Source organism: Hemicordylus capensis, chromosome 1, assembly GCF_027244095.1.
Source record: "Hemicordylus capensis ecotype Gifberg chromosome 1, rHemCap1.1.pri, whole genome shotgun sequence".
Lineage (NCBI taxonomy): Eukaryota > Metazoa > Chordata > Lepidosauria > Squamata > Cordylidae > Hemicordylus > Hemicordylus capensis.
This window is the reverse complement of record NC_069657.1, coordinates 306956419-306984172: the sequence shown is the minus strand read 5'-3', so window position 1 is coordinate 306984172 and position 27754 is coordinate 306956419. Positions and strand designations below refer to the sequence as shown.

The 27754-nt window shown below is 42.7% G+C and overlaps 1 protein-coding gene across 1 annotated transcript in view; it reads right to left on the bottom strand.

Moving 5' to 3' along the window:
- Window positions 1-318: 318 nt before the first annotated feature.
- The window catches only part of CD109 (CD109 molecule), a 135868-nt gene continuing 108432 nt past the window's right edge, over window positions 319-27754 (bottom strand). Inside the window, exons 28-33 of the mRNA XM_053280308.1 lie at window positions 25082-25237; window positions 24929-24994; window positions 13159-13301; window positions 8403-8559; window positions 7662-7764; window positions 319-3753 (exon numbers count right to left, since the gene is read on the bottom strand). Of these exons, the coding sequence (XP_053136283.1) occupies window positions 3572-3753; window positions 7662-7764; window positions 8403-8559; window positions 13159-13301; window positions 24929-24994; window positions 25082-25237 (807 nt within the window). The 3' untranslated portion in view covers window positions 319-3571. The remainder of the gene's footprint in view (window positions 3754-7661; window positions 7765-8402; window positions 8560-13158; window positions 13302-24928; window positions 24995-25081; window positions 25238-27754) is intronic.

Here is a 27754-nt window from a genome sequence, read left to right as displayed (position 1 = left end):
ATACAGAGGGCTGTCATCACACAAGTGGGCATGAGAATTGGAGCAGCAGCAGTTGATGTTTAAAAAGCCCTGGAGACTGCATGCACAGCCAAACTTGCCCGATCCCAGTGGTGATCCAGTGATAAACCAGCCTAGGGAGCCCGCCTCATAAATGAGGTTAAGGGAGCGAGTGCTTGGAACTGTGCCCTTGCTGCAACAGTGAATTCCCACTAACATGTGTTAGTAAAGGAAGAGCCATCTAATCCACCTCAGAACATGCTGCTATTTGATGAAGCAATCACAATTACTTCCAAAATCAAAGGAAAGATACAGATAGGCTACAAGAGAAAATCTGTTTATGTAAAGTAGTGACCTTGAACTCTAAGGGTTGTAACCATCTTGAAAACTTGTTTTGTATGGGGTTTAAAAGCCAAAACTGTATTATAGAAAGCCTGGAAAAGAAAGCTCCAACATTACTGGGAAGCAATTCTTTCAAAAGCTTCTAAATTGTTGCAAAGTAGAAAAATGTGTAATCAAGCCATCATAACATTTGAACAAAACTAATAGTAAACGATTCTAATGACTGTAATACATGTCTAGGGATAAAGACACAGGCTCATGAACAGTGCAGCATACCACCTATGGAAGAGCAAGACATGCATGGTCACTCTGAGTGAGTCAAAACCATGATCTCCCAAGCTCAGAGAGGCTTTGTTACTATTGGATTGTGTCATAACTGTAGGCACGAGCCTCCCATTTATTCCCAATGGGAGGGTTCTCAGTGCAGCGATTATGCAATCCTTAGTAGCGATGGAGCCTCTGAACTTGGGAGAAGGAAGAACATGGTTTTGATTCACACAGAGCCAGAGTGCACACCCACTTTTCTATGGGCAGTGCGCTGCGCTGTATGTGAGCCAGAGTTATCTTGGGAAGGAGGAAGGTGAAATGGCAATAAGAAAAGTGACAGATTGACAATTAACTACAAAGTCAAAAAGCTTCACAATTTATTTATTTTTTAAATTAGGATTTACTCACCCCCTTCAAGGGGGCACATTTCCAGGGGTACCCCCTTCCCCAACCGGCCTCCATTTATGTCCAAATTGCCTTCCCTCACCAGCCTGCCCTCCATTATACTGGCCATTTTGGAGGCCGACACACATGCCCAATGGGCCTCTCTGTGGCCAGCAATTTATGGCCCGTTTGGAGGCATTTGGATGCACAGCATGACTCATGGGGGATAGCTAAGACAACTAAGTATCCTCCACCAACATCTCCCCAAATCAACTGTTTTTTAACCATTTTCTTCCAACTGGAAAACTAACCCCCAATTCTCCATTGGCCTAACGCCTCAATATTTGCGGTTTCTTTATCTACAGTTGTACCATGGAATGGAACCCATGCAAATATTGAGGTCCTCCTGTAATTTGCATTTTGTGATCATTTCAAAGTCATAAAATTGTATGCATTCATTGCTATTGCTTCACTCTTTCCCCAAACTCTAAAATGTCCAGTTCCAACACTGAGTAGTCTCTAGCAAGGTTGTGTAATCTAATTCCCACTGAGGCAACATAGCGCTAGCAAACTAGGCAGGTGAGTATTTAGGCACAAAGTCGGTACATACCAACAGCCTTCACATATTGTAAAAATTGATACTGTACAAAGTTGGAGAAAGCATTCTCCCAGCAATTCTAAAAATTCTCCTCTGTGAATTTTGATGTCTGAGATTTACCACGTATTTATCTGTATGGTCAAGCACTTGCTCCCTAAATGTTTGGTATCTGTATTGATATCTGTATGATATTTAAATATCCGTATGATATTTAACAGATTTGATAGCTGACATGCAATGGTACTTGATTTCTGACTATTTTACAGATGATGGATGAAGCCATTTAATATCTGATGCCTAACAAAATTAAAAGAATCAGACATTGTCAACAAGTCTAGAGCATTTAGATATTGAGGTAAAATGTCACACCCAAAATTCAAATTTCATGTGCCATTTCACATCTGAAATTTTGGCAGATTTTGATTATTTGTGAATATTCATTTAGCTGTAAAACTGTACTAGCTGTAGAGCTGTACTATACTGTAGCTTCTCCTCAGGCACAGGGAGGCAGATTTCCATCAGGAACAGAGATGGACTATTACTTCATATCTGGCTTCTAAGCATGCCTTTGTCTCTAGAGTAAAAGAGGATTGTTTGGTGCCCCATTTTAGCCAGTAAACTAGCAATTTTTAAAAGAGGCTCTCTTTTTGTGGTTGTTTCTATTTCAGGAGTCCTGTTTCAACTTCCTCATTTTGCGAGACATCCTTCTCTACTTGACTGCAGCAGATAAGGTTGCTTCATTTTTTAAATAAGATGGCAGATCGTAATCCATTCAAATTCCTCAGGACCAGTGCTCATATTTTGTCTCAGACAGAGGCAATGCTTAAGCTAGTCTGCAGTTTAGCAGCTGCTAATGCCTCTTCTCAGTCTCTGCAGGACTGAATGGGCAAGCTGACACTGTATGTAGGGCCCAGCTGGGAAGCAGCCTACAAGAAGTAGGGCAACTAATAAATCCCATACTGTAAATTAAATGCTTGCCAAATTTCTGGCCTCAAAGACAAGTCCATCAGTATGAAAAGTATTGAAGGCCAGGCAGACTTGAAGTTCAGTTCAACAGCTACTAATACATCTGATGCTTTTACACACTTTCATTTTACAGGGGGAAAACATATAACCAGACACATTTTTCCCAGTCACAATTATTATCAAAAAATGAAAAATGCTGACTATACAACTTTTACTGATAGGTAATTGCTTATAACAACTCAATTTGCTTTGTCGTGTTGTTATTCAGTACCTTTCCAATTCTGCATGTTGTACAAGCATGAACAGCCTGGGTAAGAACCATAAAGTTTCTAGAACACAACTATAGAAGTGATAGCCATACTAAATGTTAATTAACTTGATCCAAAAAATGCTTATCTAGTTAAATCCCATTTGAAGTTGGGACCTGATCCTGTGTCATTGAAATCAGCCATATTTCAGAATTAAATGTTAAGTTGGTCTAAAACGTACTGTAAACTAAACTGAATGGTAAACTTTGTATGCAGTTTCTAAAACTAAAAAGACTACTTAAAAAAAAACAAAAACACCCAATCTCTTATTTTTAATGTACAGATAAACAACTTGCAGAAAATATACTCCATTAAATTTTCACCCACCAAATAAATCTAACTTTAACAAATGCAGATAAAACCACTGGGTGTAAAAATGGGGAAAACTGACGTGTGAATTTTCCTTTCTTACAGGCTCTTTGAGGAGACGTCTGGCCCTTCCTGATAGATGTATATAGTTATTTTGAGATGCAAACTCTCTCAAAGAATTCTAGACTTATTTGTTTTATTAAGTGCAAATTCTCACAGGATCCCAGTTCACTTATCCAATTTAGAATGCCCCTCTTCTTGGCTACCTGACCTGGGTGGTTTGAGTCTCTGCTTCCAATGTGGAAGTTGGGAGATTCCCTATCCTGATTACCATAGTGCAAGATGGGGGGGGTGTTCAGCAGTACTCTCAAAAGCGCAATGTGGATAAGATGCCAAGTTCTTAGACAAGCCAGCTGTACAACAGGCTTATGAGCACAATGAACAGTTGATAGGAGAAGGAAACTGGTGAAGAGGCATTTGTATGTGTGCTTTTACAAAGATTGCATTCCTCTTTTCCACAAAATGCACAAGTTGACAGTCCCTGCATCACTTTGGAGTTATAGCTTCTCACTGCTCTTCTTCCTGGAGGGGGGAGAGGGAGAAAGAGAAAGAGAGAGATTGTTGAACAGTGTTCAGGATGGCTAGGCTAGTGGCAAACATATTCCATTAAATTTTAATTGTATATGTTTACACTCCACTGAAGTAAATGTTGGAAATGCTACATGACTTATAATGCAATTCAGACCTTAGAAAGTGATCATAACCCTGAAGACACCAGCACCTCAGATCTACCCTGTAATTATTTCATTGATGCACACTAAGGCCTGAATGCCACCAACCAGCCAAAGGGTACATAACATACATTATAACAGCAACATCAGTTGTAGTTTGATATCTATTCAGGTGGATATGTAACCCAATAGTATTAGGTTTATTTTATTTGGTCTGTCTACAATTATTGTACAGTGCGTGTGTGTGTGTGTGTGTGTGTGTCTCTGTCTGTCCGTCCGTCCGTCTACAGACACACAGTAATAATATACAAAGATAAATAAATTATAAAATGAACAGGTTTCTTTTAAATGCTTCTATAACTTGGTTTTCCTGCTTTTGTTTTGCCGGTGGTATCAAGTGTTTTCCTGTGGCACTGATTCTAGCTACAGAACAAAGCAGACGTAAAATAATGTTTTGAGTTCAAATGTAGTATGAGCAATTGATTGCTGTTTCAGAAAATCGGAATACATTCTACAAACCTTTTTTAAGCACCAACAGCCTTAAATAAGCTTCTCAGTATTATGGGGGAAATAATTTGAAAAAATGTGAACAAATTCTGTTTCAAAGCTAGAAAAATTTGGTTGGGGGGCAGATAATGCACAAGCATTTCCTTCTATTTATAAATAAAATTCTGCATCAACACACATAATGACTTCGTGTTAGAGTCTGAGAATATTAAGCCGAGTAATTTTTACTGCAAACACTTGCAGCATGCTGTTTTAATTCAGGCAAAGAATGCCAAAATAATGCCGAGGAACTCAGCAGTTGTTCTAACAAAAAGCTTCATGGATTCCAGCAATTAATCAATAAAGGCCAGATTGTGACTACATCTTTCACAAGAACATTCAACTAATTATATTTTGCAGCTGCAAACACTAATGATGCCAAAAAGAAACCCATATAGAAATAATGCACCTCATGTATGGTATATGGCAAGGAACATGATGATGATGGAGGATGATGAAAAGAGACATAATTCACCAAAGACCTGTAGACATTTACTACACAGGTGGCATTTTAGTGAAGCACTGTGCCTTGCAGAGATGCACCAGGCAGAAATGTATCAGGAGTATTTCTAGGAGGTGATGGAACAGGAGCTGCACCTGTTGGATTTCTGCCTGGGTGCATGTTTCCTAAGTCCAGTCTTAGTAAAGAACAAGTGTAGGTGCTTGGAGCCTCATTTCTAAAGCAGCATAATATGCAAGACTATACAAAGCCTTTACAGCTTACAGCAATGACCTATAAGGGCCGGGGGGGGCGCAATAAAAGCCGCAGTTTCCACTCTCGTCTCCCCACCCCAACTGCCTTGTTCTGCCTTGCTCCCCCCACCATTGTGTTAACCCCAGGTGCCTGGGCTACTCTTTCGCCCGGCTCTGGGAACCGGGCAAATGAGCAGCCCACACGCCTGGTGTTAACATGGTGCCGGAGGAGCCAAGACAGAACTATGCAGTTAAGTTGGGAGGAGGGGAATAGGAACAAGTTTGTTGATTCATTTATTTATCACATCCGTACACTGCCCCAAACTTTCGTCTCTGGGCAGTTACCAATAGTATAAAACAAGTTAAAATATATACAAAAACTTAAAACAATTTAACAATTTAAAAACCATCCACAAATTAAAACCTTACAATTTTTAAAGAACTGAAAAAGCTTGGGTGAAGAGGTGGGTTTTCAAATGCTTTCTAAAAATTGTCAGAGATGGGGAGGATTGTATCTCAGTAGAGAGACAAGTTGCATCTGTCTCTTGTTTCCTGCTTTCCCCCCACCCCATGCTCTGAGCACAGGCTTCACTACCGACAGCTTATATCAGTGATTCCCAAACTGGGAGCTTCCAGATGTTGCTGAACTACAACTCCCATCAGCCCCAGCTACAATTTATTGTGGCTGGGGCTGATGGGAGCTAGAGTTCAGCAACATCTGGAGGCTCCCAGTTTGGGAATTACTGGCTTATATTACACATAAGTTAAGATGGGAACCTTAACCTGCAATTTCCATGCTTTTTAGAGCACGAGTGAACAAATGTTAACTCTCATCTTAACAGAGGCGTATCTAGGGAAAATAGTGCCTAGGGCAAGCACTGAAATTGCGCCCCCTGTCCAAACATCCAAAACCCATCTTGCAGATAACTTTACCATATCAGCTCAAAAATACAAGTCAAGCTAGTTAAGCTTTTAATATTTCAAAAACTATTTAGTTATGGATGTTGCCAGACCAAAAAGTGCTGGAAAACTACAAATTTCAGTATGGTAGGGCTCATGAAATACCCAAATACTATGTGGAGGTGTACTTGGAAAACTCATGTCTACTTCTCTACTATGCATTTAAGCATCACTATTACATAAGTTTTATATTAAATTTTAAAAAATACCTATAGCCCCTTTGGGGCCTTCCTAAAGGCTGCGGGGTGGGTCTGAAAAGGTTCCCCCTCCCCTCGCTGGCCTCTAGGGCTTTGCAGGGACCATTTGAGCATGTGTGGTGGCCATTTATATATATATATATATATATATATATCCGCTGAAAACAAAATGGCTGCCATGCATGCTCAAATGACCTCTGCAAGGCCTGGCATGGCCTAGGGCCTCACAGAGGCCATTTGGGCATGCACAGTGACCATTTTGTTTTCGGTGGCCATTGTTTAAAAAAAATTTTAATTTAAAAAAATGGCGGCCCCCTTCAAGTGGCGCCCGGGGCACGTGCCCTGCCTGCCCTACCCTAGATACGACCCTGCATCTTAAACTTTTGGGGTGGCTGATGGTTAATCCAGCACTCTTTTCAGCCAGTGTTACCTTCAAAACATTAAGACCTTCCTCTGTAATAACAGCCCAAACTTTTGCCAAGCCAGGTTTTTCTAACTGTTGCTACCTTGTCCAAATCTCTTTTCTTGTGATTTTTTATTTTTTAGGACAGAATCTTGTGCACTACTAAATTTCCTGACTCATTCAGAGGTAATGCGACTGAATTCCTTCAACAGAATCTTTCATCCACTACTTTTACAAAACTTTGGAAACCAAAATACCACCACAGTAGTTTAAATGAGGAATAGAATAAGTAGCTACTTGCAAGATAATTAATTACAGGTGGACCTCATTATCCATGGGGGGTCCATTCCCACCGATTATCGCAGGCAATGAAACCATGGATAATGAGTAATTGAGACAATGGTGTGGGGGTTAGGTTCCCAGACTTTAAAAAAAGAACACCAAAATGGGCCAAATAAAGTGCCCTACCATGCTCCATGGGTCTACTGGTGTCCAGCAATGACCCCCAAGAACCCAAAATGGCCCTCCAAATAATGGATTTCCCCTTTTTTGCTGAGCCACAAAATGGCTCATGTGGACATGTGGGTTTTAACCCTTTCGTGTCCGCAGATACTGAAATCAGGTGTCAATTAGACCCCCATGAATTGCAATATATCCAATATAGAATCTGCATATAATGAGGTTCTCCTGTATTGGTTTGAGAACTGAACTGACATAACACTAGTACTTCACTATGAAATATAAGTGGTCAGAATCAACTGGTACACATTCTAAAAACTGCCAAATACAACTATTAATTATTACTTATGTTTCTCTTACTTCCATTGATCCTATGCAATCTTCAATGCCTCTTCCATTTAATTTGGTGGTTTTTTGACTTACAGTTAGTTCTTTACTCCACTGAATCAACATAGTGTTTTAGCACTAAATATAAAATGCACCAAAATGATAGGCACTTACTGGGTTCATAATAATCAATCACAGCCACAGAGGCATCTTGGGTATTTGCCACTTTGAAGTATCTCACAGCTGGAATATCCACACAAACCTGTGTTGCATTTAACTAGAAAATAAAAGAGATATTATTCTGTATGCTTCTATGATAGACATGCTGCTGACTGGATGATTCACTAATGTCCTAACTTCTCATTACTAAAGTGAGGTGGGGACCATGACTCTTTGATTGCACATAGGACACTTAACCAACACCTACAGCAGTTTATTCTTATATGTGCACCCTACCCATGTGATCTGTCTCTTACCCATAGGAGTAAACAGATTGTATTAGCAGAGAAGACTCATATAGGAATGTATTTTCTGGTTCACAAAAATGGTTCCACATTTGGGGGAAAGGGGCACATAAGTAAAGGCTTAAACCACACCCTTCCTTTGGGAAAGAGTACATGGTAGCAATGCAATGTGAAACCATCCACACTGTGTTTATGACTGGTGTGTTACTCCAAAAGAAAAAGTATACACAGCAAGCTGGCTCCAGAATCATTATTCAGAACATGAATAATGTACTGCACAAGAACCCCTACTTTGGACTAAGAGGTGTGCATCTCTTATGAGATTATCCCATTCCACCACTTCCAGAAAGGATTACAATGTTTTAATAAGCAAAATATCTGAATTGCAATAATTTTTGAATCAAACGTAGACCCTCATTCAAGATTAAATTTTCCTTGTATTTTGACTTACAGAGTCCAAATATAAATTGACTTTGCCTTCCTCTTTCTCCACTTTCTTAATCGGATCATTTAGTGACATGAAACTGGGTGACAGAGAGAACCCACTCAGTAATCCAATCTCTATGAGAGCCATACCACTTTTTGAAGATGAGTCAGCACCCAAATATCTAACAAAGAAAAAAAAGGAAGGGGAAACACTTTACAGAAAAATAAAAACAAACATCCTACTTTAATATTCCATGTAATAATGATAAATATATGAGTCAGTTCAAACACATACCTGAATGGTTCCACAAGGCTCCATACTGTCTCCAATGCTTTTTAACATCTACATGAAACCGCTGGGAGAGTTCGTCAGGAGGTTTGGTCTGGGATGCTATCAATATGCTGATGACACCCAGATCTATTTCTCTATACCAACTTCATCAGGAAATGGCATGCCTGGAGTGCCTGCCTGGAGGCGATACTGGGCTGGGTGAGGGATAACAGACTGAAGTTGAATCCAAAAAAGATGAAGGTACTGTCTGTAGGGGGTTGGGATCCAAGAGATGGTATAGACCTGACTGTTCTGGATGGGGTTACACTCCCCTTAAGAGATCAGGTTTGTAGTCTGGGAGTGCTCCTGGATCCCAAACTTCCCCTGGTTTCTCAGGTTGAGGCTGTGGCCAGGAGTGCTTTTTATCAGCTTCAGCTGATACACCAGATATGTCCATTCTTGGAGTAGTGACCTTAAAATGGTGGTACATATGCTGGTAACCTCTAGGCTTGACTACTGTAATGCACTCATAGGAACATAGGAAACTGCCATATACTGAGTCAGACCATTGGTCTATCTAGCTCAGTATTGTCTTCACAGACTGGCAGCGGCTTCTCCAAGGTTGCAGGCAGGAATCTCTCTCAGCCCTATCTTGGAGAAGCCAGGGAGGGAACTTGAAACCTTCTGCTCTTCCCAGAGCAGCTTCATCCCCTGAGGGAAATATCTTGCAGTGCTCACACATCAAGTCTCCCATTCATATGCAACCAGGGCTGACCCTGCTTAGCTATGGGGACAAGTCATGCTTGCTACCACAAGACCAGCTCTCCTCCTCCACACTATGTGGGGCTGCCTTTGTACGTAGTTCGGAAACTACAATTGGTACAGAATGTAGAAGCCAGATTGGCCTCTGGGTTTACCCAAAGAGACCATATAACACCGATTCTAAAAGAACTGCACTGGCTGCCGATAGGTTTCTGAACGAAATACAAAGTGCTAGTTATTACCTATAAGGCCCTTAACGGCTTAGGTCCGGGGTATGTAAGAGCGCGCCTTCTCTGTCGTGTTAAAACATTCTGTACATGCAAAGATTTTTCACAATCCCCCCTTTTCCCAAAGTATGTCCCGAAGGATCCCACAGCCTTCTGGGAGCAGGAGAGGGTATGGGTATGTACAAAAATCCTTGTACATACAAAGTTCTAACACAAGGGCAGCAATAGTTTGGATGCTTCTTAATGGTGGTTAAGCTAGTTGTGATTAACTATGCAATCTTATGCATATTTTACTCAGAAGTAAGTCCCACTGAGTTCAATAAAGGTGTATTCCCATGTATGCATGCATAAGATTGCGCGCAAAATCCCATTCCTTTGCTTTAAAGGGGGCTTAATCCCAAGTTATTTCTGATGGCTTGTGCCCACTTGGCAATAAGAAAATCAAGTGGAACTCGTTATTTGAAAGGGTCCATTGAATGACTAACTCTACTGTAGAACTAAAAATATCTAGCTTGTCGCATATGTGGTAACTCCAGAGTCTACTGCTTGTTGGACTACTTTAGACACCTGAGTTCCACTTCATTCATTACCCACATTATTCAGAGCTTCTTGGAACAATACTGATTGTCTGAATGTATTCCTAATGTAGTGTAACATTTTTAGTTTATGAACTTGTTACCCAAACAGAGCTAAATCTACTGCAAATGTAAATAAGTTGATAGGCTTATTAAGTGACACCTCAGGTAATAGATGTAATTGAACTAAACAACTAATTTGTTTAATAGAGCCTTGGAGAAAATCTCTTCCTCTCTCTATTTTAACCTCCAAATAGTGTGCATGAAAGTACCTTCTGCCAAATGGTAACCTCTGAGTACATCAGATTCCTGCAAGCCACATCATAATGCCAGTGCTCAATTAGTCTATGAAAACTATGAAAATGTTTGTGGCTTTTTATTTTATATAAGCAACACTTAAATGCCCAGTGATGAAGGGCACTCTTCAAATAGGTGGCAAAAGCATTTTGCTTGGCAAGGATAGTAAACCACCACTGTTCTTTTGGAATACAGCATGCTTCCAATCTCTATTTTGAATACCTGACAGTAGTTAGAAGTAATTGAATAAAGTTATTTCTTTTTAAACATGGACAATTTGCAAGAGAGGAAGACTCACTTTTCAAAGCAATGCTCTTAGGCCTGGCAGCATGGCTGATTAAATACAGATTCAGCTTTGAAAGAAATTCAGCACAACTGCTAGCTGCGGTTGGCTCGTGAGATCAGAAGCAAACAAAACCATATGTGGGATGAATAGCCAGGCCAAAGAGGCTGCTATTGAAAACAACTGAATTGGAACTGGACATAATTATGTCTGCTTTGTAATTGCAGAGGGGAGGGAAGCACTAGTGATTGCCATCAAAGTATAGTTATTTTCTACAAAACTATTCTAGAGAGGGAATCAGTATGATATAATAGACAAAGAGTTGGATTCTGACCAGGAAAACCTAAGTTCAAATCCCTCTGAAAGGGGTGACCATGGGCCAGTTACTATTTCTCAGCTTAACCTACCCACTGGCTTTTAGTCAGGATGAAAAAGAAGAAAATTTATTTAAAATATACATGCCACCTTCACAGGGGCGTAGCAAGGTTGGAGGGGGCCCAGAGACAAGATTTTAAAATGGGCCCCTCGCTGATATACACATACAAAACACACTTCACAATATATAGTGCACTCACACTCACATCCCCATTATGAATACGGTGAATATCCACATTGAATCTAGTTTTTTTACTCTCTGCTCCTGCCGATCTCCAAGAGACTCAACATAATTCATAGGGGGTGCAACATGGGCAGGTGGGGAGTCATGTGATGTGTCTCTGGGGGGCCCCTCGAGGCAGTGGGGCCCCAAGATGACTACCTCCCCTTGCCTAATGGTAGTTACGCCCCTGCACCTTCAGCTCCTTGGAAGAAGGGCAAATTGAAAGCAAACAACAAATAGGGCTTGATCCAGTTCACTATAACCAAGTGCATAAAGAGATCTTAACAGAGCCCAATCGCCCCCACTCCTCTGCCAAAGAGGGGGCAGGCTCATATGGAGAAGGCAGTCCTTCAAATATCTTGATCCCAAACTGCTTAGGGGTATTGTGTGTCTAAACTGTGTGTATTAATCATCTCTTTTTAATATATCACTAGCTGACCCGTGCGGCCGCCGCCGCCCTGCGGGAGCCGAGTGCAGCCGCCGCCGCCTCGCCTCCGCGGCCGGGCCTGGCCAGTCCCGCTGCCTCGCCTCCGCAGCCCGGCCAGTCCTGCTGCCTCGCTTCCGCGGCCGGGCCCGGCCAGGCCAGGCTACCTCTCTCTCTCCTCCCACCCCCCGTCTCCAGCGGGGCAGAGTGCGGCCGCCGCCGCCAGCGGGCCTGGCTGGCCCCAGAGTGCCGCCGCCGATGCCGCGGCCGGCCCCAGAGTGCCGCCATCAGGCCCACCGCCTTGCCTCCGCGGCCAGGCCCAGCCCGGCCAGTCCCGCCGCCTCGCTTCCGCGGCCGGGCCCGGCCCCGCCGCCTCACTGGGCCCCGCCACCTTGCCCCACCTCGCTGGACCCACCGCTCGCTGGGCCCCACCACCACGGCCTGGCCCGCCGCCATCGCTCTGGGCCCACCGCCTCGCTGGGCTCCGCAGCGGCGGCCCTGGGCCCGCCGCCTTGCCTCCGCAGCCACCCAGCAAGCGAATTCTCCTGGGTGTGCTGCCAGCCAATCAGGCGCCCCCTGCAGCCCAGCCAATCAGCTGGGCTGCCGGGACGCATTTCTCCTGGGCACACCCAGGAGAATTATATATATAGACTCTTAGAGGCTATTCACACAGGCATGCAAAACCGGGCTAAGGGAACCCAGCCCGGTTTTGCACATGCATGTGAACCACCAGGATCGGGCCCGATCCCAGTGGCTACACGGCAGCAAACCTGCCTAAGCAGCCTCTCATTAAAACACAAAATACTAAAGCACTAAATACTGAAGTAGCCTCCCATAAGGGTAAGCAAGTGCTCCCTTACCCTCGTTTTTCTGATTGGGTGTTAGCTGCGGCTGCTTGCAGCCACAGCTAGCACACTTGGGGAGGGGAGAAGGGATTCCCATAATGCACTGCGCACTCGCACAGTGCATTATCAGAGCTCCGTGGAGGCGGGTGACACATGCTGGCGCATCCTGGCACCCCAAACCCGGAGCTGCCGGGCAAGCCACCAGTCATCTAGGTGGGCAATCCACCCGCCCAGGGAACGAACAGAGATCATCTACAGGGAAGGTAAGTTAAACACGCCTTCCCCTCAGACCGCCCTGGAGCTCTTCTCACCGATTGTGAGAAGAGCTCCTTAGTGTTTTGTTGTACTTGCAACCTTTGATTCCTTTCCAATGAAGCTCTTCACTATTATAAATAGAGGACAGCTACATGTGAGGATACAAAATATTTAACCACTCACATATGCTATAAAAAGTTCTTTTATTTATGAAGAGGAGTGACGGGTTCACACAATTACTTACCTGGTGCAAACATTCAAGATTAAGTGGTTTATATCTTTTTTGTCATCCTTTACAACAACATCCAAGTCAAAGGCTTCTTGATTTTGTGCAGATCTACGCCTCCTGCTGGTATGTGAACTTTTCACATTGTACATAATATTGAGCTGCAAGAATGTCAACATCACAAATTAGTGATGTGTGTGGAGTAAATATGAATGGGATAATGCAATAATTTGAGATCTTACAGAAGGATAATGACAGCCCTCTAGAAAACAAGTATAAGTAGATGTAGGGCAACTGGGATTCTAGAGACTCCTCAATGTTCCAGTTTTGATAAAGTTTCAAGCATCAATATTCATCATAGAATATGTTGTGACCCTTGGGTACATGAGAGAAACAGAATTGTCAGGTCAATCCAAGCTACTCTCAATCACTGAACTGCTCCATTGCCATTAATATAATACTACCATGAATGAGCAATACATCTGTAATTTCCATAAATCAGAAGACATTTTTAAACATGTTGCCATTTGCTTGATGATTTTCAGTGCTGTCAAATTTTGAAAGTGGCATAAAATAATCGCTCCCTCCCGCCGGGTTTAAGCAGAACATATATTTCTGCTCTTGCCAATGTGCATTTACTTAATAATGGAAAGAGCATGCTAGCTGAAGCAATTCTGCAATCAAAATAGTTGGCTGTTTTGTCACATTAGTTAACTCAGACAGCTAGACATTCCTTCATGAATGTCCCACACCAGAGTCTCTCTGGTGCAGTTCATTTGTAATGTTTCATTTGTCATTTCATTTGTTAATAACTATCATTTTTTCAATAAAAATGATAGTTATTGAGGCTATTCACACACGCAGTGGAAACCGGGCTAAGAGAGCACCGCTGGTTTCCACCGTGCATGTGAACCGATGGGAGCCACATGACTCCCGCTGGCAAGCCCACTTAATACCCCCCACCCTTAAATGAGGTTAGCGGAGTGAGCGCTCTACTACCCCCATTGTTTTGACTGTGAGCCACTGCAGCACGGCTTCGAACCTCAGTGATTCACGAGGAAACCCCCGATCAGGAAGCTACAACAAGCCTCTCAGCACTGGAGGGGGGGCTCCCCAGATCCCTGATCCCTGCCACCCCAATCGGCTCCATGATGGAGCCAGTAATTGTGTGGGTGGCTGATCGAGCTGCCTGCTTGGCTCCGAGGAGAGTGGGTCAAGTCCATTCTCCCGGCAGAACCCTCTTAGTCTCCCGACACTGCTCGTGTGAAGAGCCTCGCTGTCTCTTATTTGTTCCTGTGTTACTCTTTGTATATCAGCAGTCCACATTCACAGCTTTTGAGACACAAAATAAATTATGAGACACAAACAGCAAGCTGAGGCACCTACTCACAAATACATTTAGCTAAAAAACAGGATCTTCAGCCTGTCATCATTGTTAAGATGTCTCTCCACACAATCAAGACATGGAGAGAAAATTTGCACCTTTTTACTGATGCACTGAGCTTTCCAAGTATGAAACAGGAGTGAAGCCCTACTCAGAAAGAGAACCTAGTCAGAAAAAGAGGGATGAGGTGCAAAACTGTTCTAGTTTTTGAGGTGTATTTCAGAATGTATCCCATGAAGTCAGCTGGATTATACCTGAAGCATGGCTTCTGTGGGACAAAATAATAATCTAGTGCAGCATTCTGCCCAGTAGAGGACAACATACTTTTAAAGATATGCTCATGGGTCATATGTGAGTCACAAGTAGGGATGTACACAAAACCGGCTGACCCAGTTCAGTTCAAGTCCAAAGCAGACTCGAACTGGACCAGGTCAGTTCTGTTTTGCCACCCTCAAACCCCCCAGTTTGGTTCGGCTCGGGGGGCCCATGAATCTTTTTAAATTAGAAAATTTTTTACTTACCACCTCCGGAGGGCTTCTCCAAGGCCATGGGGGAGTCCCCAGAGGTTCCTCCTCCCCCCGCCAGCCTCTATCTTAAATTGCCTGGTTCTGGCGGTCTTCAGCCCTTTCCCCCATTGCAACAGCCATTTTGGAAGCTGCTGCATATATGCAATGGGCGTCTGTGTGGCCTGGGTCACAGCCACACAGGGGCCCATTGTGCATGTACAATGGCCTCCAAAATGGCCACCACGATGAAGGAAAGGCCCAGAAAAGGCTGAAGACTGCCCAAACCACGTGATTTAAGGCATAACGGAGGCCAGCAGGGGGAGGCAGAACCTCCAGGGACACACACCCCACAGCCTTGGAGAAGCCCCCCAGAGCCGGTAAGTAAAACCCTAACCCCGAACAGGTTGGGGGGTTCGATTTGATGTCAAACCGACCCCCCTGAACCGGGGGGTGTTCGGCTCAACATCGAGCCTTCAAACCAAACCATTCGATACTGAACCAACCATCTTCTCCAGGCACACGGGTGCGCACCCAGTATGGGGGAGAGGTCATCTGCAGGGAAGGTACATCTAACCCACCTTCCCCACAGCCCACTCTGGAGCCCTTCTCACCAGAAACTATGAACCTAGCAAAAAGCACATCAGCATTCTAGGCAACTGCTATATACTAATGGATGTCAAGAAATCTGAAAACATCTTGTCTTTGTGGGAAGTGAGTGATGACAACATTTCATTGCCTGAGTTAAAAGGGAAGCCTAAAGCTTCCCCGCCACCACCATCACAAGGAGCAACTGAACGTCGGTTTGAAACAGCATTAGAATCAAACCGCACAGTACACACAAACATGTATAACCACGTCCTGACACCTTTTTTTTTTTTTTTAGCAAAGCCCCTTTAGTAGGAAGGAAATTAGAGAAGTGTCAGAGAATGATGGGGTGTTTAACCCTTTTTAACCTTGTGGAGTTGTTGACTCCACCATCACTGTTTTGACTCCATGGGGTTTCCAATTTGAGGCCAAAACATGCATCTTAAATTCCTCAAGGGAAAAGCTACTGGGTGCAGGGAAGGGGGGACTGAAGAGAAGAAATGGTGGATGAGGAAAGGGCTAAGCACTCTTTCCACCCACCCCAACACTCTTCTTTCCTCTTCCCTAAGTAGTCCCCCCAGGACATCATTACACATATTAGCATACAAGTAGCTAAACTCTTGATTTATGTTACCTGAAAATATAGCAGACTGAATATAGAAATGCTATAGTAAATCACATGGGGTGTGGGGTGGGGAATTCAAAAACAGCAAGGTACACTGCTGCTTCCGAAATGAAAATCTCCACCCCTAGGCCTCAAAACAAGCTCATCAAGATCACAGAAGAATAAAGTTAAACATGTGGTCTCCTTTTTGGAGGCGTGCTGTGAATTTTGGTCAAATCAAGCTGGAAGCAAATCAGCAATTTGTCATCACACAAACACTGTTGTTTTAGTATTTGCCAAGAGAAGCAAAAGGGTAAGAATTTACCAGCAACACAAGAACATCTGAAGCAACATACTGACTGGCCCCTTAAGCAAGCATTTTACTGGAAGAAGTCTCATGTTTAATTTTCCATTCTGTCTTGGCTCTGGACAAAGAAGTCCATACAAAAATCAAAGCTCACTGAGTGGTGACTGAAGATGCCTTACCTGGCCTACAGTGACAGCTCTGCTGAAAGAAACCAAAGCAGGATTTGCCGTTACAGCAAGGGAGAGTCTTACCAACTCATTTTGTAAGGTACAATCATATGGCAGTTTAGAAAGGAAATGGATATGCACCCAATGTATAGCCCCCAATTCACACACATTGGTGACATGCATCCACACTGGTACCTGCCAATACCATGGAGTTTGTGGAGACTGCAAGATGAGTTGAGATCACGCAGGGTCATTCTAAGCAAATCAGTTTTGTGCAATATATGCATATTTGTTCCTTCACTGCTGTGCACAATCCATACATCTTCCCTTGAGGATGCGCTTCTGTTCTAAAGGTACTTTCCAACATTCTTCGCAGTGAAACCTCAGCATTAGCAAGTTGCCGGGGCTGATGCACATGTAAAAGACAGCAGCAGGGGTGTCGCAAAACTCCTAAAACAGCAAGCAGGTACTTCCCTTGCTCTACTTCCGTGGTTTCCAATAGAAGTAACACTGCAGAAGTTCTTGTGCATTGCTTTTAAGGAACTTAACAACAACCTGCTTCTGCTACTGCCCCAATCCAAGTTTACCTTTTATGTGCCCAGCAGTTCCAGCGGCTTGCTAAGGCTGAGGTTTCACTGCGTAGAATGGGAGCCACTGCAATGTTGTGTATCCAGGAAAATATTATGCTTCTCCCATCCATTGCTTTTGTATTATGCTTCTCCCATCCATTGCTTTTGTGAGTGGATGTGGATTGTGAATGTGTAAGTGTTATGAGCATCTACTGGAGTCCGCCTGTGACTGAATTATTACTATTATTATTAAAGTAGTCATATACCATGTTTCAACAAAAAAAAAAGTCTCATAATTGTTTAAATAGTAAAAGCTACGAGAAAATTATTCCTGTCCCCAAAAGGTTCACAATCTTTTTTTAAAAAACCCACAAGGGAGACACCAGCAACAGGCACTGAACAGATCCTATGCTGGACTAAATAGGGACAATTGCTCTTGCCCTGCTAAATGTGAGAGCGCGCACGCACACACACACACACACGCACACACACACACACACAATTTAAAAGTTGCCTCTCTGCCACCTCAGGAAAGGTTACATTAGTGATACCACTCAGCAACTGCCTATATCATTTTGAGAGCTTTTTTCCTTAGGTTATTTTATTCAATATTCTTGAATTGATATGTGTTTTCCACTGTCTGACTCTAAAATACTCATCCAGAATATGTGTGTGTGTTGTGCACTCTCCATCTTCTCTGAAGTGTACAACCAGCAAGGTTTAACAAGAGTGGCAAACAAGCAGCACAGCAATCCCTCTGTAGTAAGTTTCCCCCATCTTTAAAGACAGATGGGATATTGTAAAACTGATAAAGTTTCGATCAGTGCTTGCAGGAGAATAAGAGAAATGATAAATTGACATTGGGGTTCCTTTAATAGTTCAGGAAAACCAACAGTGTCCATGGCAGAAGTCACATTCTGGTTCTGTGTCAACCAGCACTTTCCTTTTCAAGGCACTTGAAATGTGCATCAACAAAAGATGTCTGAATGAAGGTATATGTTGGAAGAGTTACCTTCAGCAAGAATTTCTTGCTGAAGGAGTTATATTTTCCTTTGGCAGTTGAATTAAGGAGGGAAACAGAATGCTAACTCCCATCAAAATGATCCAATTTATGCACCTGTGAAAATGGGCAACCTAATAAATCTGGATGAGCAGTATCTCAAGGGAGCTTCGTCACTGCAAGCAGCTGCGGCTAGCAGACGGCAGCACTCTTGGGGAGGGGAGATCCCCATAATGCACTGCGCACTCCATTACTGGACTTCTGGGGGGACATTGCCTGGCACCGCGACCCTCAGAGCTATTGGCAGCAGCCGGTGCTCATCTGGGTGGGCAATCCGCCTGCCCAAGGAAAGGGAACTGCTCGTGTGTGGGGAGGTAAGCTCTTCAGGGCTTCCTCCCCACTAACTCTATTACCCTTCTTCACTGGTCATGAGAAAGGGCTCCATCACTTCAACCCAGGTTTTCCTCTTACCTTGCTCCCACACAACCAAAAGTTGAGAGCACATTCAGCTCCAAAACCCAGACAGGACACAATTTTTGATTGTGTGAATGGCCTCTATGTCAGTTAAATAGCTGCTTTTTTCCCATGTGCTAAAAGTCTTCACAGTATATCTTGATGTTTAATTTGGTTAAGTGTAATTAAACCCCTAATTTCAAAATAAGCATTCCTGCCTTGACTTAAAAACACAACACATTACTTATAACCAATCTGAATCTATTTTCAGGTTTAGGTATGGAACTGAATTTATTATCCAAAATGAAGGAAAGAACGGCTCCTGTAAGTCATGCATGCCATCACACGCAGCTTGATCAAATCATTTCACAACAAAGAGGTGAATTAAGGATGTTTCCCCTCCAGCCAGGATGACAGCTTGCTGTGTAAATTTATCAACAGTAGATACAAAGAACAACTCTGCCTTTGTACTTGCTTCATCCAAAGTAAATAAATTTTCATGGAGGCCATGATGGAGGCAGTACAGAAACTCAGAGACCCTCTAAGAAAAGATGTTCAGAATGGATTCAAGAGACAAATTTAGAGAAAAAGAAAAGGGCAGGTTCTTCTACTAAAAATCTGCCGAGTAGGAAAGTGTGTTTTTAAAAAATGGTTCTGTTCTTAGAATCCAAAGAGCAAGGTATTCTAGTTTGTGATATATAATGAGATAACCAATAACCAAAGCTGACCCACAAAGCTGAACGAAGCCCACCAACCATGGATCAGGGGTTTCCAGCACTTGACCAGAGGTTATATCTCTGCATCCAGCATGAGAGGACAAATTGTTCTGTCACACCAAGACTGGATGTCTATGCCAGAAAATAGTGTTGCAGCACTGGTTCAATGGATGTCTATTAATAAAGTGGAAATCTTAGTGAAAGGTGATCGTAATCATGTGTTATTTCATTTAGCAAGCAAGATGCAGAGCTTGGGGGCTGAAGAGCAAAAACACTCTTTGAAGGGTATACAAGTTTTTTTCTCAGGAATCCTGCCAAGAAAAATAAAAGGAAGAAGGTGGTCCCAGCAAACCACAATAGTATTGGATGACGTTATTCCAAAAGTCTTTCTTTTGCTTTGCCAGACTACAGAGGAGAAAGTGCAGGTTTTTGGAACTGTATCAAGGTAGCTCCCTCCTATAAATCTGTTTTCGCTATAGTGGCATATACACACACTGGATTTTCAGTCACCTGTCTGGCTCCACTCCCTGCTAGGAGAACATCCTACCTTGTCCATCACCTCCAGGAAAGGCATATGCTACAGCTGTGCCAGGTTTCCCGAGTCTCCAGTGACCTAGTCCTAGTTATGTATAGTGGGGCCTTCTGTAGGTCTTACCTCCACTAGCACTGCCAATCAGGTTCTAGTACTGGACCAAGCCTACCACTTGAAATGCTACCACCAGATCCTACAAGCTCTTATGCCAACATAACTTATCAGAAGTACTTTTTTTGTGGTCGTACTCCCCGGTACTGTGTACTGCCACCTTTTCCTAGCCAGTATCACAACACCCTGGCAGGTTTTTGTCTTCGGCAGTAGCACAGCAAAAGGCAAAGCAGGTTGTCCTGCTGCTTTCTCTTCCTCCCCTCTTCCCAGTGGGCTTGAGCTCCTCCCTCCTCCTGCCAGTCAAGAGGCAGCAGTGGTGATTCCTGATGAGCAAGCGGCAGTGGCATGGCAGTTCACTGCTCACTTCGATGACTTACTGCGCCTGCCTTCTGCTGGCTCTGAGCTCATGCGAGTGACATGCACAGCAGCAGACTGCCTCCAAGTCAGCTGCAGCATGCACAGCATGAGCATGGCGAGGCGAGGCGACGTGAGGTGGATAGAGCGAGGCTGACTGTCTGAGGCCTGTTTGGCCTCCGGGCTCTGCTGGCCCCCAACCCCCGCAGCTTGTCCGAATTGGCCTAACTGGCGGGTTCCTCCTTCCTGTCCCCCTGCCACCACACCAGACCAGTCCTCAAAACACAGCCTACTACTCTGCGCTAGTCTTCCCCTCCCCAGCCCCACTCCCACAGCCCCCATCCATTGTCCTCTGCAGGAGCCTGCTCCCAGCCAGTGCCACTACCCCAGCATTTCTCTGATAGAGGCAGAACAACAAGGACTGAGTCATCATGGAAGGCAAAAGAGGGACTCACTCAAGAAGGAAGGGATGGGAGACAGGGAGGAGAGGAGGATAAATAAGGGCCCTGGAGGACTCAAGAGGCACCACTTTCTAAGGGTTGGGAGGAAGGGACCTGCTTTGGGGCATGTTGTTTTGGAATTCTTAATCTGATTATTGAGTGTTAAAAATCTTTAAGAAAATAAGAGTTAAAATATGATGATTATATCCAAAATTACTTCTTTAAAATGTTTAAGTATTAGTAAGAGATAAAGGTGAATTTACTGCTGTACACAGTATTGACATAGTCTGGTTTTGTGCATTTTGATCATTTTGGGTTGGCAAGCTACGTGAAGCCCCCCGGAAACACATAGGAATAAATATATGTGGGAGTTATTTAAGAGTACTGGTACTTTTATTTTTACCAAAAAAAAGTACTGCTCATGAATACATACAGCAAAGTAAATTGACAATGCAATCCTATGTACACTTACGAATACATTTCACTGAACCCACTGCTTCTGAGTAAATATGCATAGGGCCAGGCTGTGAATGAATATGTTTTATTAACCTCTAGATTTCAATTAGTTTTGACTTTCAATTTTATTTGTGTAACCTTTCGATACTTTACTTTTGACTGCTGTTGTAAATTAACCCTGCTAAATCTACTGCCTCCTACTATGATAGACAAGCAAATAATTCCCTACAGTAATAGTGATTCCAATTTTGGCCTTCAAAACTGTATCTGAAATTATTCTCTAATACATTTGAACTTTGTTGTCATTAGAAACCACATATATGAAATTATATAAACCAGAATAATGGTTATTTATCATACTCCAATTTTTCACTGAATTTTACATGTATCTTTTACATGTATACATTATTATGTATAGATTAATCTACAATTCCTGTTCAATTCATTCTACAAATAAGATATTCATTCTATTATTTATTTCTGCAGAATAAAACTCAGAATGGAATCTGGCACATGTAATTTAAGGACCTGAAACTCAATGTTTCCTATAGGGATTAAGGATACAAATGGGTAATATAGACATGGAATTCCTATGTTATAACATATTCCATGCTCCTCGACACATTTGATCCATAGTACTTATTTTATTTTAATATTTTTAGTGTATTTGTACACCACCCCAAACTCATATCTCCAAGCAGTTTACAACAAACTTTTAAAGAAATTAAAACAGAAATTAACACATTAAAACAATTTAAAACCACGATTCTAGTTAAAAAGCTTGGTGAATAAATGTGTCTAAGAGTCTTTTTTTAAAGCTGTCAGAGATGGGGAGGCTCTTTTTTCCACAGGCAGCACATTCCAAAGCCTCGGGGTGGGAACATAGAAGGCCCATCTCTGAGTAGCCACCAGACGAACTGGTGGCAACTGCAGATGGACTTCTCCAGATGATTTCAATGGGTGGTGGGGCTCATAATGAAGATGTTCTCTTAAATACCATGGGCCTAAGCTGTTTAGAACTATACATGTCATAGAATATACATTTTCCCCACAAACAATACTATCCCCTTTGATACTATCTACAAATGGAAGCAAACCCCAAACACAAAGGTATCCACACACCTAATTCTCATAAGGCACTCCCATGGGAAAGCCGGACTTTGAAGAAGCAAGTTAGAAAAAGTATTGATGCTTTTGAACTTTGGTGCTGGAGAAGACTTTTGAGAATGCCATGCACAGCCAGGAAAACAAACAAATGGATCATAGAACAAATCAATCCAGAATTTTCACTCAAGGCACAAATGTCCAGGCTCAAACTAACATACTTTGGACACATTATGCAAAGACCCAGCTCCTTTGAGAAGTCCAGAATGCTGGGGAAAGTTGAAGGAAAGAAGACAAACAGCAGCAAGGTTGATGGACTTGATTACAACAGCAATAAATGAACCAGTGAGAGACCTTAAAGGCCAAGCTGAAGACAAATCATCCTGGAGAGAATCTATCTATGTGGTCACTAAGAGTCGACACTGACTTGACAGCACTCAAGCAAGCAAGCAAGCAAGCAATTCTGCAAGAGTAAATATATCCCTGGTCTAATGAGGTTCAGTCCATACACTAAGCACTACTGCACTGAAACTAATAGTTTAATAAAGACCCTTATAAATTAAATAAGATGTCCTGTAAAAGCTTCCATAATAAGATGAAAGTCCATAAATCAGTATAATTATAATATTACTTTCTATCTATTGTGCAAAAGTTATATGGCTTCAGCACATATGGATATCCAATTTCTTAACTGTCAGGAAGTCCAGTAAGCTTATGCTAGGTATATGCTGTTAACAACTTTTTATGGCAATAAAAATGTGCAAATTATTCTCCTAACAAAGGCAAACATGATTCTTGTGATTGAAACTGTTACTACAATTTCAGCTCCAGTTTCTGGATCCAATATGATCTCCAACTCTGTGGATTTCTGGTCTACTAACTCATTTTGACCTCACTGTTGTATACACAGTTGTCTTACAACTTGTATCTATCATATATTTTGAAGAGTGTTTGTGGGTTTGTTTGTGCAAAATAAAGTCATATTTCCCAATTACTTACTGAAACAAAATGTTACATACACAATCCTGCCACTTAAATTAGCTGAATGAACTACTTTTTACACTGGAATATGCTGGGTGAAAGCTTTAAACAACTGGTTTTCAAATTTATTTTAGAAGAAATGCTGCATAGTAATCCTATTTTAATGTTATTTTTCTCAACATATTTTTAACACTCAATAATCAGATCAATAATTCAAAAATTACATCATGCCCAAGAGAAGCAGAAGGTCTTTCTCAGAATCAAATTTACAGTGATTCAAATACACTATTATGGTAATTATTCAATAAAATGAATAATGTTTGAAGTTGAAACCATATACATTTAAAACTGTTCTTTTATTTCACTTTTGCAAGCACATTAATAAAATATTATATTATATATATTTAATTTCTTGAACTTCCCTATATGTATAATCTACACAAAACAACTTTGCCTTATCAACAGGCCTCACTTGCTAGACTAAGTGTCCTAGTCTTGGGCAATCAGTAGTAAAAGATCAAAACATGATTTTCATATAGCAATAGCAATAGCAATAGCACTTACATTTATATACCGCTTTATAGCCGAAGCTCTCTAAGCGGTTTACAATGATTTAGCATTGTAAATACAGCATATGTGATACACTTCTGTATAAATATGGATACACTTCTGTATAAATGTAACAATAATGTGACAATGCAGTGGTAATTCTTGATGGAATTAGTATGCCATAGGAATGTTCAATTTGATTCAACCTCAAAATGGGCGAGATGCGGTGATTTGAAGTTGAATTGCCCTCAAAATAAATGGCCCAATTCAAGATTGAAATCACCCCTGATACAACCTGAATTGATTTGGGTGATTTGTGTGCCATTTTGTCACCCGTTTTGGGGAGAGCTGGAACAACAGGCCTCAAAATGGTTCCATTTTTCCAGGGAGAGCTGGTCTACCAATTGGGGTTGGCGGGTAGACTGGCCCTCTATTCTGAACTTAGCATGTCAGCCCACATTGGAGGACTGGTCTACCTGGTCTCCAGCTCTCTCCAGAAAAATGGTGCCATTTTGAAACCTGTTTTTCCCACTCTCCACAGGAAAACAGGCCTCAAAACGGTGATCCGATCACCCGAAATGATTTTAGTTATTCAAGAGTAAGTAGTTGAGACAGCTGGCCAAGACAGATAATTTCGATGAATCAATTCAATGATTCTGTGATTTGATTAGCGCTTGAATTGGATAGCAGAATCTGATTCATGCACACTTCCAATATACTCTGTTATGCAGAAAGTTTTAAGCAAGTGCAGTACAAGGAGCAGACCGAACACATCAGAAAATCCAAATTAATTAATTATAGAGCTGCCCCAGCTGACTGGGACTCTAGTCAGTGGCCTGGTTGACATAGTGTTAAATCCATTCCCTAGTACAAAAACTATTCACCTATACAGAGAGTTTCCAATTCAAATAGCCTTTTGTGGCAAAACCTTTTCAAAAGAGAAGCTTTTAAAAAGACTATTGCTACATACCTGGAAGATTCCTATGCCATGGCCACTTGCAGAAACGATCATTCCCATTGGCTGTGTAGCTTCAATCTGAAAGAAATAATGGATTTTAGCATGCTTAAAAAGCTTAATGAACTGGAGTCATTGCTTGAAAACAGTGGTACTTCTTTACAGTACCTCTTTGGACTTGAGAAGAAAGCGATTTTCATCATCAATTCTGAACACAACTGGGTTATCTTCACTAGATGTACTAACTGTTATACTCAGGTCTGTTTCAAGGCTAGTGATATGTATAGCATAGGCACTCAAAGCTTGCAGAGCCACAATAGTGTCCTGTTGAGGGAAACAAGAACAAATTGAATTGAATATGAATGCCTGTAAAGTAAGTCGGCATTAGCCTGCCTTGCAGTAGTGGATTCTCGTACTCTAAGGGCTGGTTCACACAGGAGCTTCTGAATCACCACCACCACTCTGCATATACAATTCTGAACTCTGCTACATCCAGTTAGAATCCAGTTCTAGCCCTCTGTTACCAAGGTAGCCTGTTTGGTAGCTCCCAGCAACACTCCTACACCTGATTTGGAGCTACAGGCTTGTAGTTTCCATTTTGCCTCTCTCAGCTCATGAAACCATGGGCTCTCCACTTGCTTACATGAGCCAACTAACAAAGGTATGTCACCTGGCATGTATGTAGCATGGGGAAAGGTAACTCTAGGTCAAGTATAACTTGTGACTGTAAGAGGACTATTCCTCTGCTTGCCGCTCTTGATTTCAGTGCAGGTGAGGCAGCCGAAGTAGACACAAGTTAATTAAACGCTATTCTTCTAACAGAGATAGCCAAATACTCTCCTTCACCAGAGTAGCTTCGAGCTTATCACCTTCACAGATAAGAGATAACAGGCTCATCTTGTTAATGGGTGATCAAAGGTTCAGGAAGTAGGCTTGTTAAAACATTCCAGCACCTCAAGATTTTCATGACCACTCAAAATAAGCTCTGATGCACCCATTTCATTCCACCCTATACAGGTTTTTCAACCCTTTTCACCACATTGTGCTTTCAGAGCACACCCAGCAAAGTTGAAGAGCACAAAAATTTATTCTTTTGTCCAGCACAATTGTCAGCTTTTCCAGCAGAAAGGTGTGGTCAGAATTCAGCCTCAGGGAAAGATGCTGTCTATTTCTACCCAAGACACAATCCAATATATCTCTTCTCTGGATTCATCCATTGTGTGTTTGTGAGTCTGGGCCTCAGCTATACCACCCTGCTGTGCCCTGACTTTCATGCCCATCTCACTCTTCACCTCCAGATCGGCCCTGCTTCCAGGCCCAATCTGTGTAGCACATTTGGCAGCAGCGAGACACTTGTCTCTTGAGATCAGACCCCCTTTGGATTTTTTCTGGTTTCCTGACCTGCAAGGGATACATGGGTTCCTGCTCCTGCCTCCCTGCCTGTCCCTGATGAGAGAGGTCAGAGGCGTAACTATAGGGGGGGCAGGGGGGGCACGTGCCCCGGGCGCCATCTTTTCTGGTCACGTGGGGGGGGGCCGCCATGACAAAAAAAATTTTTTCTAATTTTTTTTTAAAAAAATTGTTAATACAAATGTTTCCTGCTCAGTGCAGCAGCGCTGCAGCAGTCAAGGGAGCGCGTTAGCGCCCCCTCCCCCACGAGTGGTCCCTTCCGCGCCGCCCACGTCCCCCCCATTGCTTTGCTGGCGCCTGGCGTCCAGTCAGTGGCCTGGCTTGGCGGCGGTGGGGGGCGCTTGTGAGGAAAAACCTAAGTATAATGTAGTATATTGGGGGCGCCGGGGGGCGCCATTTCGGTGCTTGCCCCAGGTGCCGTTTTCCCTAGTTACGCCTCTGAGAGAGGTCCCTCGGCATTGGTTGAGCAACAAGCGTCCAAACACACCATCAGATGGAATGAGATATACTAATCCCTGCTCTGAAACCTCTTGCTCCCCTCTTTTCCTGATCACTTTAAAGTCTAAAGCTGTTCTCTAAGATCATTTCTCTGGTCAACCTTGAGTGCATTTAATTCAGAACTCCAGTCAAATGCCTCTTCGTGAGCTTCAATGAGCTTCAATAATATCAATGTATTGATATTATTAGCCTTTTATTTATTTGCTTTATTTTATTATTTCTCTATGTAAACCGCTTTGGAAACTTTTTTGTTGAAATGTGGTATATAAATATTTGTTGTTGTTAGTTTTACTAGTTAATACTGTATTGCTTATTAATCAATATTTTCTTTCAGTACCCCCAAACCCTAAAATAAACCTGATTGTATTTGAACCAACTCTCTGTCGGACATTTCCAAGACCAAAGCTTTACAAAAATTATTCTGTAATAAACTGCTCACTTTAGATTTGCTGGTCCTCCACTAAAGCCCAAAAGTCAATCAGGTATGGTTGTCAATACCCAGAGCACCTCACAGTAGCAGCACTACCACAACTACTTGTCTACTGACCCTCTGCAGCAGTGGAGAGGAGAAACAAGGAATCCACAGGAAAGGAAAGTCACTATAGCCTTGTTCAGACATTCAGTGAGCATATGGGAGGGATTGAACAGTGATGTGCGCTGGCCGTCACTGCTACAGGGTATCATGTGACTCTTCAGGCTACATGGAGCCCGAGGAGTCACAGAGAAATGTGCATAGAGCACCCGTCTGAGGGAGGAATCCCCAATACGTGTGTGCTGCACGCTGCATTGAGGGATGCCTGGGAGGCTGGAACAGCACGTTCTGGCCCCAGATCCCTCTGCCTTGCTCTGTGCTTCACGGAGCTTCATGGAGCAGGGCTGCCTGTGTGGGCGCATGGAAGGTGCACCAAAGATTACCTGCTTGGTCGTCTGGAG